We start from the raw sequence: 16629 nt of genomic DNA, 5'->3' as shown, positions 1-16629 counted from the left end.
AGGGAAATTGAACCCCAGGCATTTAATATGTCCCCTAGCAACGTCTGCAGAGCCGAGGGACTCTGGAGCCACCACTGCAGGCAGTGACTCTGGTGGTTTGTCTAGATGCTCCCAGAGTTAAGGCATTTTGCTGTGACAGTGTAAACCCCCCTGGGCTGGGGGATGGGGCCTGGGGAGGTTCCTCCACCTCCTGCCCTGAAGGAGTGGAGAGAAGCTCTGATGCTGGTGAGTTAGCAGGATAAAAGTGTCAACTGAGAAGCCTGAAAACAAAACTTGGATAATTTTGAAAGATAACGCTGGCTTTTTGCCTTTGTAACCCAAGTCGTTCAGGGGAATCGGGTGGGAATTGAAAACCTCGGGGTCCTGGGAAGGGCTGTGAGCAAGAGGGCTGGGCCAGTGGCCACGCGGGGTGCCAGGGTGGGAGCGATCTGGGACATCTTGAGTGCAGTGACGGGATCCCCGCGTGAGGCCCCGCTGGAAGGGGAGGCTGCACATGCCCCAGGATTGTGGAAGTGGTGGATGAAAGCAAAAATGTCAGGCTTTGAAAGGAGCAAGGAAAAAGGAGGCATTCTGTGTGGTAACCGAGATTTTATTGTTTCCTGATCCCTGTTCTGTGTCCCACAGCTGGGGGGGAGAGAGAGGAATGAAAACAAACAGCGTTTCATGAATGGAGGAGTTTTCATCTCGCGCTCAGTGGAGCTGGGGACGGGGCAGACCCATGTCTGGGGGGGTCCCGGAGCAGTGGTTGGGCTCTGTGGCAGCACAGGCCTTTTTTAATTATTTTTTTATTATTTTTTTTTTTTCAGAAGAAGCCAATCAATAACGAAGTGTAGGGAGGGCAGCCTCAGAGTGATAACTGCCGTGAAAAAAAGGCAGGAGCTGCCACTGCTGAGCACACCTTCTGGTTTATTGTGCCGATAAAGGAAGGATTTGGTTGCTCAGTGGTAACTGCTAGAAAACACAGAATCATTGAGTCATATAATTACTGGAAGGTTTGGGTTGGAAGGGACCTTAAAGACCACCTAGTCCCAACCCCCCTCCGTGGCAGGGACACCTCCCACTAGACCAGGTTGCTCCAAGCCCCATCCAGCCTGGCCTTCAGCATTTCCAGGGATGGGGCACCATGTGATGCTTTCTCTTCTTTCTCCCTCTTTTTTCTATCATAATCCCTGGAGAATCATCCTTGTCAGTTTTGTCCTTGATGAGTTGCATTAAATATGGTGCTTAGTTCTGCAAGGAGGGTGGATGGCCCTCCTCCAGGGCTTGCCCCAGTGTGCCAGGGGGGTGGCAGGGCCACCTGTGCAGCCATCATGGTCACCAGCAATGGGCAAACAGTTTGCAAATACCTCCCATAGCTGCATAAAATATCTGTCCTGAGGTCATGGCTGATCCATGTGTTAGAATTAAAGCTGAAAAAGCAAATTGTAAAAAAAAAAAAAAAAAAAAAGCTGAGTAATACAAAGCTGGTTGCCAGAACAGCCGTGGAAATAACGCTGAGGCGAGATGTCTCCTGGTTTGGCAGAAGGGTGGGCCGAGCGGGGGACCCACCCCTGGGCTCGGCGGAGCCTCTGCCGGCTCCCAGGATGGCTGCGATTGCCTCAGGCCCCTGCCCTTGGCTCTGGTGAAGCCATTTTAATTATCACTAGCTTTCGTAGCTGTGTTGCAGGCTGGCAGTCTCGGTCTCTGCCGTGCAGCAGCCAGGCAGCCTGTCCGCAGCCCCCAGCCTGGGGCACAGCTCTGACTTGCAGTGAGGGCTGGAGCTGCAGGAGAGCTGCCCTCTTCCAAAGCAAACTAGCTGTTAATTAACACTGATGTAAAAACACAGGCTGCTCCGAGAGCTGTCTTGGCCCCCTCCCTCCATGCCCTGCTGGCACACTTGGCCTCCTCGCCAGATTGCCCGTCTTGCAACCCACGTGGTATTTCTGGGTGGTTTTGTGTATCTAATCTTAATTATGTGATTTTTGAACCATTACACACAAGCCTTTCAGTGCGACAGGCAATAACCCTGCCGACTCTGCCTGGCCTCGGCGCTGCACCACCCAGTTGGGTAGTTGCCATCCCTGGATTGGCATCACTGAAAAGCCCAGTGCCCATGGGGGTCTGACCTAAGCAGCCTCTGTTTGCAGCCTGGTGACTGTATAGCTGTAACACATTCCCCCACACAGCCCCACACGAGGCCTCTCTGTATAAACATATAGCTATTTTATTTAAATAGGAGCATAGATAAATATCAGGGTGCCAGCAACACATTCTGTCCATGCAGACCACTTTTCTCCCACTGTTTTTTCAGAGCAGTGTGTGGAAATCAGTAGTGTGATACACTAAGACAGGTCACAGCAGGACAGAGATCCTTGTCATAGAATCATGGAATGGTTTGGGTTGGAAAAGACCTTTTAGATTCTCAAGTCCAACCATTACTCCAACCCATCACTGCCAAGGCCACCACTAAACCATGTCCCTCAGCACCACATCTACATGACTTTGAAACCCCTCCAGGGCTGGGGACTCCACCTCTGCCCTGGGCAGCCTGGGCCAGGGCCTGAAAACTCCAGGAAGAAATTGTTCCCAATACCCAATCTAAACCTCCCCTGGCACAACTTGAGGCTGTTTTCTCTTGTCCCATTGCTTGTTCCTTGAGAAAAGAGACCAACTCCCCCTCATTCCAACCTCCTTTCAGGCAGTTGCAGAGAGCGAGATCTCCCCTCAGCCTCCTTTTCTCCAGGCTGAACACCCCCAGTTCCCTCAGCTGCTCCTCATCACACTTGTGCTCCAGACCCTTCCCCAGCTCCATTGCCCCTCTCTGGACATGCTCCAGCCCCTCAATGTCCTTCTGGTCATGAGGGACCCAAAACTGACCCCAAGATTCAAGGTGCAGCCTCACCAGTGCTGAGCACAGGGGCACAATCCCTGCCCAGGTCCTGCTGGCCACACTAGTGCTGATGCAGACCAGGATGCTCCCTGAATGCCAGGAAAACCAGGGGGTGCAGGGGGGAGCTGGGGGAACCAGGGACCAGACATGGCGCCTCTCTCCCTCCGTTGCCATGAAGACAGCCCTGCATTAGGTTTTAGTTGGTGGATTTTATCAATGCTTCAGAAAGGTTATTAGCCTACCCCACTAATAAGCCTTTTATGTGCTCCTCGGCTTGATTGTTCTGGGAGAAGGGCAGCAGGCAGCGTGAGGCCTGTTGGAGCCGATAGCCCTGGCTGCTGTGCCACTGAAGACAGTAAAATTCAATTTTCCTACAAGAATAAGGTCAACAGGGCTGGTTGGTGGGGGTCTGATTTAATGACCTTATTTTCTGCTTTAAATATTTTCCTCAAAGTATTTGTGGAGAGGGGGGTTGAATTATTTTTAGCACCCACTTCGATCAAGCTGGAATTATTCAGGCAGCAGCAGCAATGGTTTCATTTGCAGTACTGGGAGGATTTTTCTTCTCCATTTCTGGTTAACATAAATAATTTTTCAACTACTGGTTAAAAGAATCACAAATGGTGATACTGACCCAAATTTGGAGAAATACCTTGCAGGGAAATTAAGCCCTGGTGAGTGCAGTCTTGGTATTCAATTGCATGAGGGGCTGCCGAGCAGGAACGGGGAGGACTGTTCCAGCAGTGTCCCAGGAAAATAGGATTTGGTCCCTGCAAGCTGTGGCTGTTGTTGTGCACTTGTATCACCTGTGTGTAATTTCTGATGTAGAAGTTTTGTTTGGAAATTTCTGAGCAGGAATTCTTTTGAGTTGTAGTTGTTCATAGCACCTACCCCATTCCTCGGTGAAAGCTGCAAGGACAAGACCAAACGGTCTTGCACCAAACCGGCTCGACAGCATTCCAATTTTTATCACGCATTAAAGCAACTCAAATAAATGAGTATTGGGAAAAAGCAGCAAACAGTGAGCATCCCCCTGGTAGTTCTTTGTCACAGACCTACTCCAGAGCACACTCCTCTTCTCTTCCCATAGAGAAGCATAGGCTTGGTGAGCCTTATGCTAAGCAGTTATAAATTTGGGAAGTTTTCTCCAAGATCAGTTGTCAAGGGATTTCTGTTAAAATAGAAAGACGTGTAAATTGAAATGCCTCTATAGTTCATTATTTCTGTCCTGAATTAATTACTATTCAGCCTTCCTGCAAGGGACTTTGCAGGGGATTTGCTCTTGACATCAAGCAGGAGATTGCTGGGGCTTTAGAGAAGGGGATGGGAATTCAAAACTATCCTGAAAAATGGCAGAAATATTTGAAGGGGGAAAAGAACTGGATTTCAGAATGCATGAAGGAATGTCTGCAGCATGTGTGTGGGAAAGTCAGCTGAATAAATATGAAATGGGAAGTAACTTGAAGGATGGCCTTTGTGGAGAAGCACCCAGGGTCATGGTGGGTGCAACAGAAGTCAATGATCTCATGGTGTTAAAAATTCTGAAGGTGACTTTCGTCACTAGACCCACAAACCAGCCTCCTACCCCACCAACCCTCAGTGTGGTCTCACCTGAAACAGGAGATCCTCTCCTGAGCTCCTGCTCTCCAAACTGGTGTGGCGAGTCTTGAGGAGGTGGGTGAGGAAACTTGGCTGAATTGCTGGCTCACCTGACAGGACTGGAGGGCCAGAGTTGTTCCCCAGGAGAGCAAAGGACTAAGAGGTTCAGAAGGATTCAGGCACAGAAAAGATTGCTGCACATAGGAGGGAAGAGATGCTGTCCCTGCCCCACAGAGCTGGGCCGTGCTGCTGGCTCCACTTGCTGAAGGTTTCATTTAGGAGTTTCATTTAGACTTCAGGAAAATCTGAATGAAGAGAGTTTTAAGAGCATGTTGGATAAACATCTGTCAGGAGGGGATTAGGAAGAGCAGATCCAGCTGCAGTGCACAGAGGGTGGATGAGGTGTTTTCTTACAGCTCCATTTTCCTGCAATTCTGTTCATTTTTTTGGTCAGGAAATAAGGGCCTTTCCCTGCACCTCAGCCTTGCAAACAGAAGCTTTCATTAATCTTGACTGCAGAAAAAGTACCCGAAGTTTCAGCAAATACAATTTTTGTTACTTCAATGGCTATGGTTGTGAAAGCTTCTGTACCTTTCCAGCATGTTGGTTCTATGATAGACTCTGATGGGAGAAGTGCTCTGCATCCGTTTTGGGCATGTCCATGGACACAAAACACTCGCTCTTGCTCCAGTGGTGGGGACAGGCAGGACATCAAAGTGTGTGTGAAAAATGGAAAAAAAATGGGGCGAGTGATGCCAGGGAGTAGTGAGGGTAGAGGAGGGGGACAGCACATGACTGTGGCAGGAGGATCAGGCAGGACTTGAGAGATGCGCTGTGTTGAAGACCAAACCCAAAGCACCTTTGATGGGATGTGCCTTTGGTGAGGCATTTTTTGGCAGTCATCTTTTGCTTACTCTGTGCTTTTTGCTTCTGCTGCTGCCTACTGCTTGCTTTTTTCATCAGAAAGTCACACGTTACTAAATCAAGTGCCTTATGAAGGATATTTTTCCTCCGTAATTATCCTCGTCAATAAAACACCTCTTCTGAAGGAAGGAAGTCAAGCGTTGTTTGGCAAGGCCTGTTTTCCACAAAATCAACTTCTCCAACATCTGCTGTGATATTTGCTTCTCATCATTAAAACCTTCTGGGTTTGTTGGTTGTTTGAGTGGTTGTTCATAGAATCAGACTGCTTGGAAGGGACCTTCAAGATCATCCAGTCCCAACCCCCTGCCATGGGCAGGGACATCTCCCACCAGACCAGGCTGCTCCAAGCCCCATCCAACCTTGACTTCAACTCTGCCAGGGATGGGCCAGCCACAGCTGCTCTGGACAACCTGGGCCAGTGTCTCACCACCCTCACAGCAAAGAATTTCTGCCTCAGATCTCATCTCAATCTCCCCTCTTGCAGCTTGAAACTGTTCCCCCTTGTCCCATCACTCCCTGCCCTTGTCAAAAGTTCCTCCCCAGCTTTCCTGTAGTCAACCCCAACTCTCTCAGCCTGAGAGTCCCTTCTCTCAGCTGGCTCAGGGAACTGGGGCTGTTTAGTCTGAAGGGAGGCTGAGGGGAGACATCATCACCCTCTACAACTACCTGAAAGGACATTGTAAGAAGGTAGGTGCTGGTCTCTTCTCACAAGTCGCCAGTGATAGAACAAGAGGAAATGGCCTCAAGCTGCGCCAGCGGAGGTTTGAACTAGACATTAGGAAAAGCTTATTCACTGAAAGGGTTGTCAGGCATTGGAACATGGTGTCCAGAGAGGTGGTAGAGTCACCATCCCTGGATTGTTTAGAAGTTGTCTAGATGTGGCACTTGGGGATATGGCTGAGTGCTGGACTGGGTAGAGTAGGATTAATGGTTGGACTCAATGATCTTAAGGGTCTTTTCCAATCTAAGTGATTCTGTGATTCTGTATTCAGAACAGAGCTGCTCCAGCCCTCACATCATCTCCGTGGGTTCCTCTGGACTTGCTCCAGTGGCTCCATGTCCTTCTTATGCTGGGGGCCCCAGAACTGGACACAATACATGGACACCGCCCTGCTTGAACAGGCAGAGTAATCTCTGCTGACGTCATTGCATGCACTGTGACCACAAAGAATTATGTCGCAGGGAAGAAAAAATACGCTTTCTGCATATTCATCCAAAAAGCTGTCTCATAGGAAATCAAGTTATTCCTCCCATGGATGTATAGGTCATCTGTCGAGCCTACATCACCTGTGTCTAAAAGTTCATGCTTTATTCACTGCAAAAGCTGTGGTGCCTTTTGCATTTCTCTGCTCCTTTTGGGGTTGAGCCAACTCAATAAATAGCCTCAAGGAGCCAGAAAAACAACGAGCCGAAAGGCTCCTTGCACTGAGGTTAATTTTGTTTAGAAACATCTGGAAATATTGGGGAAGTTTACGAGACCTGAAAAGTGCAAATATTTTGCTACACAGCATATGGCAGAGTCCCCCAGGCGGGTTGGGCAGAGAGCAGTCGTTGGCCAACGATGGAGATTGGCAAGAAATTCTTTACTGTGAGGGTGGTGAGACACTGGCCCAGGTTGCCCAGAGCAGCTGTGGCTGCTCCATCCCTGAGAGTGTTGAAGGCCAGGTTGACTGGGGCTTGGAGAAACCTGGTCTGATGGGAGGTGTCCCTGCCCACGGCAGGGGTGTGCGACTGGATGATCTTTAAGGCCCCTTCTCAACCCAAGCTACTCTGGGATTCTGTGAATTGTACTTGAAAATGTGGGGATGTGGAGGGCCTGAGGGGCTGAACAAGAAGAAATTTATAGAGAAAGGCTCATGCAATGTCAGCTTGGGATGTTTGATACCATGTTCCCCCAGCCCTCAACATGGGGAGAACAGCTGGGCAAGAAGACCAGGGCTTCTGTTTCCCAGAAAGCACCTCCAGCACGGAGAAAGAGCTCTAGTTAGTTACAGTGAGAATTATAAAATCTCTTCAGCTTGAGCCCCGTACTTGTCGTGAAGAAGCTGAGCTCAGGAGCTGTCTCACTATTCTTAAGTAAAGACAAAGGAGAGCTGGTAAATGTGAATTAGACATTGTGTGTGCATGATATGTAGATTAAAACTTCATTGCCATTTCACTTCCTAATGAAGTCCCCTGCTGCTTCTTGGATGCCATTTGCCATCCTCTGGCTTGCTTTATCTCCTGCAGCAAGGATGCAGAACAGAAAATAGGAATTGTAGACCATGAGTTCATGTTCTTCGTTCTGTTCTGTTTCTGCCATATTATCTAGACTTAATAATTGGGGTGTGGTGATCTGCATCTATAGATCATAGAGATGTAGGGCCTTCTGGGAGCCTTTAGCTCAACTTTCCTCTTGAAGCAGGACCAGTGCTGGCACTAGGTGAGTTGGTTCTGGTGTCATGTAGGCAAGCCTTGAAACCCTCTAAGAATGGAGGTTCCTTACTTCTCTAGTGACCTCCCTATGGAGAAGCTTTTCCTAATATCCATATCCTACAAAACTCACTGGTTAGGGTGACCTATGAGCTGGTTGTGTTCAGCCTGGAGAAAAGGACCAAAAGAGAAATCTAACTGTGATCTGTTGTCTCCTAATGGGCGACTGAGGAGAAAGAAGGGCCGGGGCCCTCCCAGGGGTGCATGGGGAAAGCAAGAGGTGATGGTCACACAATGTCTGGGGAGTTCTGGCCAGATTTGAGAAAGAAATGCCCATGACAGTGGTTAAACCCTGGAGCAGGCTGCCCCAATGGGACTTGGGGTCTTCCTTTTAGGGGATTTTCAAAGATCAGCTGAAGAAGACCCCAAGCAACACTTTAAAGTTGACCTTGCTCAGAAGAGGAGGTTGGTCTGGTTGATCTGATGCTCCTTATGACCTGAATGTTTCAATGCTTTTTTCATCCCTTTCTTCTTTAAAACTCCTCTGTCATGGTGTCTGTGGAAAAAATTGAGAGCAGGTCACCAGAGGGACAGGGCACCACCAGTTAAACTGCTGGGAGGAGGAGGGAGGGGATGGTGCAACAGCGTTTCGTGTAGCTGTTGAAGCTCTTATGGTCCCAGCTTCCTGTCCCTCCACTGAAGGGGTTTTGAGGCACAGGCCAGAGCTCTGCCTCTTGTTTCAGGAAATATTGAGGCATTTTTAGGTTAAACCTCAGAACTCTTGTACACAAGACTTGACAAGCTGGGGCTAGTAAATCAAGTCAGCTCCCAAACATTTCAGGAGCTGGGTCAGAGGTTTCATGTGTGGCTTTTCTATATTGAAATCCATCTTCTCTGTCCTCCTTGGTGCAGTTTCCTGGAAGAACATGCAACAAACCAGTAATTTCCAGGATTTTCCAAGGCTGCAACTCTAGCAGAGCCAGAGGGGAGTTGACAGACCTAATGAAATCTGCCTAGACAAAAGCCATCTCTCCAAGTTCCCCATCCTGTGAGCACTGTTGTGGTGGCCCTGAAGGAGCAGAGCCATGCATGGCTTCCTGGCAGGCTGGTCTCTTTCCCAGGCAAAGCTGCAGAAGTAATTCCCTGTCATGGGGAACAGAGACAAAAACCACTGGGAAAGCCTCAACTCCAATATTTATTGGACCTTGCATCATTCCTCCATCACTCCCTTTGCCTTCAGCTGCTGGAGAAGGAAGGTTGTGAGAGTGATTTATTTACATCCCCCCCACCAGCAGTGCGGCCTCGTTCCACCGTGTTGCCATGAGTGCCCGTGTGCTGCCTCTGGGCTGTCCCAGTTCCCTCCCCACCGCTGCAGAGATGCAGCTACACCCCCGTGTCCTCCTGCAGCACGGTGCCCTCACACCCCTGGTAGCTGCCATCACTGGCCAGGCTCTGCTGCTCCCTTCACACCCACCACAGGTCTTGCTTTCACAGTAGGTAAAGGTCTTTCTGGGGCAGGGCTTGTTTCATAGTCATCAAGTCGTTTTGGTTAGAAAAGACCTGTAAGACCATCAAGTCCAACTGTTAACCCAGCACTGCCAAGGTCACCATTAGACCACGTCCCTCAGCACCACATTTACACAACTTTGAAATCCCTCCAGGGATGGAGACAGCACCACTGCCCTGGGCAGCCTAGGCCAGGGCCTGACAACCCTGTTCAGGAAGAAGTTGTTCCCAAAGTCCCAATCAAAACCTCCCCTATTACAATCTGAGGACATTTCTTCTTGTCCTGTCACTTGTTCCTTGGGAAAAGAGACCAACCCCTCCTCATTCCAACCTCCTTTCAGGCAGCTGCAGAGAGTGAGAAGGTCTCCCCTCAGCCTCCTGTTCTCCAGGCTGAACACCCCCAGTTCCCTCAGCTGCTCCTCATCACACTTGTGCTCCAGACCCTTCCCCAGCTCCATTGCCCTTCTCTGGACACGCTCCAGCCCCTAAATGTCCTTCTTGTCATGAGGGGCCCAAAACTGACCCCAGCCTCACCAGTGCTGAGCACAGGGGGACAATCCTTGCCCTCATCCTCCTGGTCACAGTAATGGGTGAGCCCAGCTCTTAGTGAGGCTTATTGTCACCACTGGTGTCCTTGGCTTTGTCTCATGTCCTCGAGCATCCTCCTTTGAGTTACTCTCTGAGTTCCTGGTGGCTGGAGGTGCCATGAAGGTCACACAAGCATCAGACTGCTGGAGAGCCATGGGCTGAGGGTTGGTACAGGCAGTGGTAGTGGTTAGGAAACACTAGCTCATACCTTTTAATTTCTCCTCTCTGTGTGTATACACATCACAGCTGGAGGTCATACACTGTGTTTCCACGTGCCTTATTTTTCCACAGGGCTCATCACTTGGTGCAGAGGGAGAACACACAACTATGCTAAGACTACACACACTAAATAGAAGAGACATTGGTGTCTAAAACAGATAATTTAGTTTGGCTTGGTTTGGTTTGCTTTATTTTGTGGGTTTTTTTTTTTTACTTTATTTCATAATTTTTTACTTCATTTTTTTGTTCTGTTTTCTTTTACCTGGAATTAGACAAAACTCAGGTACTGCCAGGTACAGGAGAACCTCACACAGCCCTGAGCATGAAGAGCCCCATTCCCCCTCCTGCAGGTGTTTGTTTATGTGTACACTTGCCCTGGGACTACATCCACCCTCTGGAGACAACAGTGGTTTTTGCATCAGCGTTACCTGCAGAGCATGTTCAGAAAGTCTCACCCAAAGTGCAGGCAGCAGCAAACACTTCTCACCCTCCCTGAAGCTGTTGCTGAGGTTGAATCCACCTTTATTGGCTGCTAATGTGGCGACTGGGTCGTTACAAATTTGCTTTGGACTCAACTGTCCTTCCTTCCCAAAGCTGCTGCCCATGTCACCCATGATACCAGTGCTGGGGTTCTGGTTCACAGAATCACAGAATTGCAAGAGCTGGAAGGGACCTCTAGAGCACATCTAGTCCAACTCTCCCACTAAAGCAGGATCCCCTAGAGCACTTTACACAGGACTGCATCCAGGTGGGTCTTGAATATCTCCAGAGATGGAGACTCCACAGCCGCCTTGGGCAGCCTGTTCCAGTGCTCTGTCACCCTCACTGAAAATAAGTTTTTCCTCATATTTAAATGGAACTGCAATTTAACTGGAATTTAACTGGAATTTAAATGGTTCTGCAGTTTGTGGAGCTTGTGAGATCCTCCTAGTGCAGCTTCTGGAGCCTGTGAGGTCCCAGTGCAACTTCTGGATCCCATGAAATCCCAGAGCAGCTCCAAGAGCACTAGTACCCAGGGAACTGCAGCCCTGTGCCCACATCTCTTATAAAGATGCTTTTCAAGCCTTCGCTCAACCGAGAACTTTCAGATCCTCCTTGGGCTGCCAAGCGCCGTGGGGCGCATCGCCCGGGGTGGGGGAGCCCGGTGGGGGGAGCACCAGGGGACACAGCTCTGCCCTCTCACTGCTCCCCGTCGAGATACATCATCTGCATCTGCACCCAGGAGCCCATCTCAAAATCACGACGGTTTCCAGGAACTGTTCCTGGTGGCTGCAGAATGCAAATGGGCACGGCCCAGTGGTTCAAAAACATGAAAAATGTAAAAATTCAAGGGCTTCAGAACTTAATCTAAGAATACAAATGTAGACAATGTGCCTCAAAGATAAATGATGGTTTTAAAAAAAGTATTTCTCCCCCTTCAGGGCTCAAATGTCTGTGTGCCTGGAGAGTGTCTGCGAGGTGACATTTTTAGGGTTCAGCATCTCCCCGTGGTCCGAGGTACAAGCACATCTGCAAAAACTACCATAGGTCAGATGTGGAGGTGGGTGGGATGGGTCAGGTTTGCCAGGCAGGGTAAAATCTGTCCCTGCACAGCTTGAACAGATGTGGTTTGGGGAGGGAAAGTCACCCAGGAGGTTTTACTCTGTTAATTGAGCTCTTGCTTTTCCAAAGAACAAAATCTATGTCCAGCTCTGGGATCCCCACACGAGAAGGACATGGAGCTGTTGAAGCAAGTGCAGAGGAGGCCATGGAGATGATGCAAGGGCTGGAGCAGCTCTGATCTGGAAACAGGCTGAGAGAGTTGGTGTTGTACAGCCTGGAGAAGAGAAGGCTCCAGGGGGACCTTAGAGAACCTTCGAGGACCTGAAGGAGCTACAGGAGATCTGGGGAGGGACTTCTGACAAGGGCAGGGAGTGATGGGATGAGGTGGAAAGGTTTCAAGCTGCCAGAGGGGAGATTGAGATGAGTTCTGAGGCAGAAATTCTTTGCTGTGAGGGCGGTGAGACCCTGGCCCAGGTTGTCCAGAGCAGCTGGGACTGCCCCATCCCTGGCAGTGTTGAAGGGCAGGTTGGATGGGGCTTGGAGCAACGTGGTCTAGTGGGACGTGTCCCTACCCATGGCAGGGGATGGTAGTAGATGGTCTTTAAGGTCTCTCCAACCCAAAGCAGTCTGGAATTCAGTTATCTCTGGGTGGTTTTTTTTTGTTTGCAATCCCTCTCACACCTGCCACCATCTCAGGGGGTTAACACATAATAAGGGCCCACAAAGCCCTGGAGAACAAGCTTCCAAACGCAAAATATTCCCCCCACACACCTCGAGCTCCCTCCTGGGGCCGGGGGAGCTCTGGCACCCCAGCCTTTGCTGCCAACGAGGCTGATAACACTGGGTTTTCTCCTGGTTTTCAGTTTAGTTTACACTGGAGCTGGTTTTCCTCCTCAGAGCAGCTGCCAAGGTTGAGAACTCAGAGAGAGAATGAGCTGGTTCCTCCAGACCAAAGACATGGGATGGGTGAATGCTGCCAAGTTGACCCACGTGCTGGACAGGGAACACCGAGGGCTGGGCACGTGCATTTTACCACAGTTTTATGCAAATTGAGACCATCCGGCCTGTTTCTGTGCATTTTCAGGTCATGTTTTCAAGTTTTTATTTGAGGTTTCGGTGCAGGGGAGTGAAATTGTGTGGGTTTTCTAATGATTTTCCCTTCAAAAGATGTCCCTGCTCTCCTGCAGCCCTCTCCCTTGCAGACACGCATGTCACAAGAACATTTTAGTCATTTCTTTAAGTCCCCCGATTACTAATACAGTTTCAAAATGACAGTTTTACACATGACTAGGTTTTCATGCTAATAAGAACATTGATTTTGGGCAGGCAGGGGTGAGCCAGAGAAGGGCAATGGAGCTGGGGAAGGGTCTGGAGCACAAGAGGGATGAGGAGCAGCTGAGGGAACTGGGGGTGTTCAGCCTGGAGAAAAGGAGGCTGAGGGGAGACCTTCTCACTCTCTGCAGCTGCTGAGAGGAGATTGGAGCCAGGGGGGTTGGTCTCTTCTCCCAAGGAACAAGCAACAAGACAAGAGGAAACAGCCTCAGGTTTCCCAGAGGAGGTTTAGATTGCATCTTGGGAACAATTTCTTCCTGGACAGGGTTGTCAGGCCTGGCCCAGGCTGCCCAGGGCAGTGGTGGAGTCCCCATCCCTGGCGGGGTTTGAAAGCCACATAGCTGTGGTGCTGAGGGACATGGTTTGGTGGTGGCCTTGGCAGTGCTGGGGCTAAGGGTTGGACTGGATGATCTTAAGAGTCTTTTCTAACCAAAACAATTCCAGAATTCCATGGGCAGCAGGACCTTGCAGCAGGGCAGCAGTCGATCTGAGTGCAAGGGCTGCTGGCAGTGCCACCACTGCAGGGGCTCTGGCTGTGTCCCCGGTGTCACCGCGCAGCCTCGCGCAGCGCTGGCCGGGTTGCCCCGGTAACTGATGCACGTCAAAGGCAGCAAACGATGAACAAGCTTAAAAAAAAAAAAGAAAGAGAGGACAAACCCCACAGCAGCAGAACCACAGCAGGTATCTGCTCAGAGGGGTTGGGCAGTTCCAGTGCCCTGAGCTGTAGTTGTTTGTGAGGAGCTTTCCTTTCATCAAGGGCAGCACAGGGGCCGTGTGTAAATATCAACACCATCACGGGTCATAAAAGCTTTGGGAGCTGTGGGAGCAAAGCCAAGCGGGACCTGTCGCTGATGGAGCTCAGGGACAGACACACGTAGCTGCAGGGGACAGCCAGAGTGTTAACCATGGAGTAGGGCAGGTGGACATTCAAGGACTTGCCGATGCTGCAGGGAAGGTGACGTCTCTGCCCTCTGGGTGCAGAGAGGCAAGGGACTGGTCCTCCTGGAGGAAGGACATGGAGACCCAAGCTCCTCAAATACCCTGTGAGGGGCATCCCTTGATCAGGGCCTCCTTCCTCACTCTCCTCCCAGCACCACATGCCAACTGCTGAAGTGAGCTGAATCTTCTGGAAACACAGAACCAAGAAGTACCTGGCAGTAGTCTCCTGCATTTATCTCCTCCTTCTATGTCATCAGTCCTTTCCCTGCCCATCATCTTCGTTCCTCACCTCAGGTTGTGCTCCAGAGGAGTTTGGGGCAGAATCCAGGGGATTTGGGGCAGAATCTCTGAAGCCATTGAGAGATAATCTTACCAACCACAGAGAAAAATTTCTCTTTTTGTGATTATAATTACATTAGGATAAATTTCTTCCCTGAAAGGGTCCTCAGGCACTGACAAAGGTTGCCCAGGACACTGGGGGAGTCCCCATATCTGGAGGGGTTCTAAAGCCATGTAGATGTGGTGCTGGGGACACGGTTTAGTGGTGGCCTTGGCAGTGCTGGGGTAATGGTTGGACTTGATGATCTAAGGGTCTTTTCCAACCAAAATGATTCTATGAAATTCAGCAGACTTGGAGTGCATCTGGAGTATATCTAAACTACCTCTTGGAGTCACAGCTTAAGCACCTCTTCTGTGAAGACAGACTGAGAAGGTTGAGGTTGTTTAGCCTGGAGAAGGATCCAGGAGAGACCTTAGAGCACCTTCCTGTACCTGAAGGGGCTACAGGAAAGCTGAGAAAGAACTCTTGACAAGGGCAGGGAGTGATGGGATGAGGAGGAACGGTTTTGAGGTAGAAGAAGGGAGATTAAGATGAGATTTTGGGAAGAAATTATTTGCTGTGAGGGTGGTGAGACACTGGCCCAGGTTGCCCAGAGCAGCTGTGCCTGCCCCATCCCTGGGAGTGTTGAAGGCCAGGTTGGATGGGACTTGGAGCACCCTGGTCTGGTGGAAGGTGTCCCTGCTCATGGCAGGGAATAGAACTCTATGATCTTTAAGGTCTCTCCAACCCAAACTAGTCTGGGATTCAATGACTCTATGTAGGCAGTACCTGAGTGACCCTTGGGACTGTCACTCCCCACCTGTCAGGGGCTTTGGGGAGCTCCAGAAATTTGTCCTAGGAAGGCACTGGCTCCCATGATGCAAAGCTGCTCACAGGGCTCATGGAGCAGCACAACAGTGATGCAGTGGGTTTGGCTGGAAGAAAACATAAAGTAAAAAAACTTGGAGAAGTCACTATTTTAGTAATAAATAGAAATACATAATATATATTTAAAATTTATTAAATATATAAAAATAAGTTAGAAAAGGGACCTTCAGCAGAGCCTGGGTTGCCCCGCAGAACTCTGGATGGTTCCTGCAGCCTGCAAGATGGAAGATCAGATGGAAAGCAGTTGACAGGTCCTTCTGCAGCACAAGCCTGGGAAGGTCACCCTGCCCCTTCCTGGGGTGTTTCCAACTTGAGCAGCGAGGTGATGAGCATGAGGTACAACCTGGTGGGTCAGATCCAGCCGCGGGGGCTGCAGCCACCACTGCAGGGTCCTTCCACAGCTTCTACCCATCGTGCGTCGCATGTTGCTCAAACTGGGAGCGTTTTGGTGAAGCTTCTTGCCTTCTGCCTTTTGGGTTGTTGTGTTGTTTTTTTCACAACTATTTTTAAGACGTTGACTCTCCAACATAAGCAGGTAAGAACGTGGTGTCTGGTGTTTCCCGCGCAGGCGCAGGCAGCAGGCTCAGCACACTCCTCGCCCACCCACGGCGCCGGCCACCCCATGCCCATGCCTGTCAGATCCACCTCCGCCGGCTCCACCCCCACCCATGGCCCACAGGACACGCTGGCAGGTCTCAGGGGAGATGTGCAGGAAGCTTTCACACAAGGTGGGTGTCACCCCGAGCAAAACTACATCTGATGTCAATCCGACTTGTGAAAGAGGGGAGAGCAGAGCAGAGGAAGAACTGTTGCTGTGGGTGGTGGCCTTAGCAGTTCTGGGTCAACTGTTGGACTTGATGATCTGAAAGGAGTTTTCCAACCAAAATGATTCTAGGATGAGATGCTGGCTCAGGTTGCCCAGAGAGGTGGTAGATGCCCCATCCCTGGCAACATTCCAAGTGAGGTTGGATGGGGCTCTGAGCAACCTGCTCTAGTTGAAGATGTCCCTACTCACTGCAGGGGGTTGGACCAGATGACCTTTAAAGGTCACTTGCACCCAAACCAGTCTGATTTGACAATTCTATGTACAACAGACGCATAACTCACCAATACTGAGAATGATTATGAACCCCTTTCCTGTGCTCTAGACCAAAAGGATTTGGGGCACATTTTTAATCTGTACAACTCAATGAAATTACTTCCATGAGGATGATCTTCCCTCCAGGGAAGGAATATTCCATCCCAAAAAGTTACACCAAGGAGTAATGTAACAGGTGTTAAAAAGTGGTCATATTTCCAAATCTGTTGTTTGAACTGTGCTGTGATAAGGGAAGAGAAGGGAAGGGAAGGGAAAAAGGGAAGGGAAGGGGAAAAGGGAAGGGAAAGGAAAGAGGAGGAGAAGAGAGAAGAGTAAGAGGAGGAGAAGAGAGAAGAAGAGTAAGAGGAGGAGAAGAGAAAGTGGAGGAGAAGAGAAAGTGGAGGAGAAGGAAGA

At 49.9% G+C, this 16629-nt stretch overlaps 1 protein-coding gene across 1 annotated transcript in view; it reads left to right on the top strand.

Annotated features, from left to right (window-relative positions):
* Nucleotides 1-16629, top strand: part of DTNB (dystrobrevin, beta) — a 175709-nt gene that overhangs the window by 148352 nt on the left and 10728 nt on the right. Inside the window, exon 16 of the mRNA XM_010002203.1 lies at nucleotides 15706-15865. Coding sequence (XP_010000505.1) covers nucleotides 15706-15865 — 160 coding nt within the window. The remainder of the gene's footprint in view (nucleotides 1-15705; nucleotides 15866-16629) is intronic.

Source organism: Chaetura pelagica, unplaced genomic scaffold, assembly GCF_000747805.2.
Source record: "Chaetura pelagica isolate M959 unplaced genomic scaffold, ChaPel_1.0 scaffold107, whole genome shotgun sequence".
In the NCBI taxonomy this organism is placed as follows: domain Eukaryota; kingdom Metazoa; phylum Chordata; class Aves; order Apodiformes; family Apodidae; genus Chaetura; species Chaetura pelagica.
The sequence above is the reverse complement of the archived record's forward strand: the minus strand, read 5'-3'. Positions and strand labels throughout refer to the sequence as shown.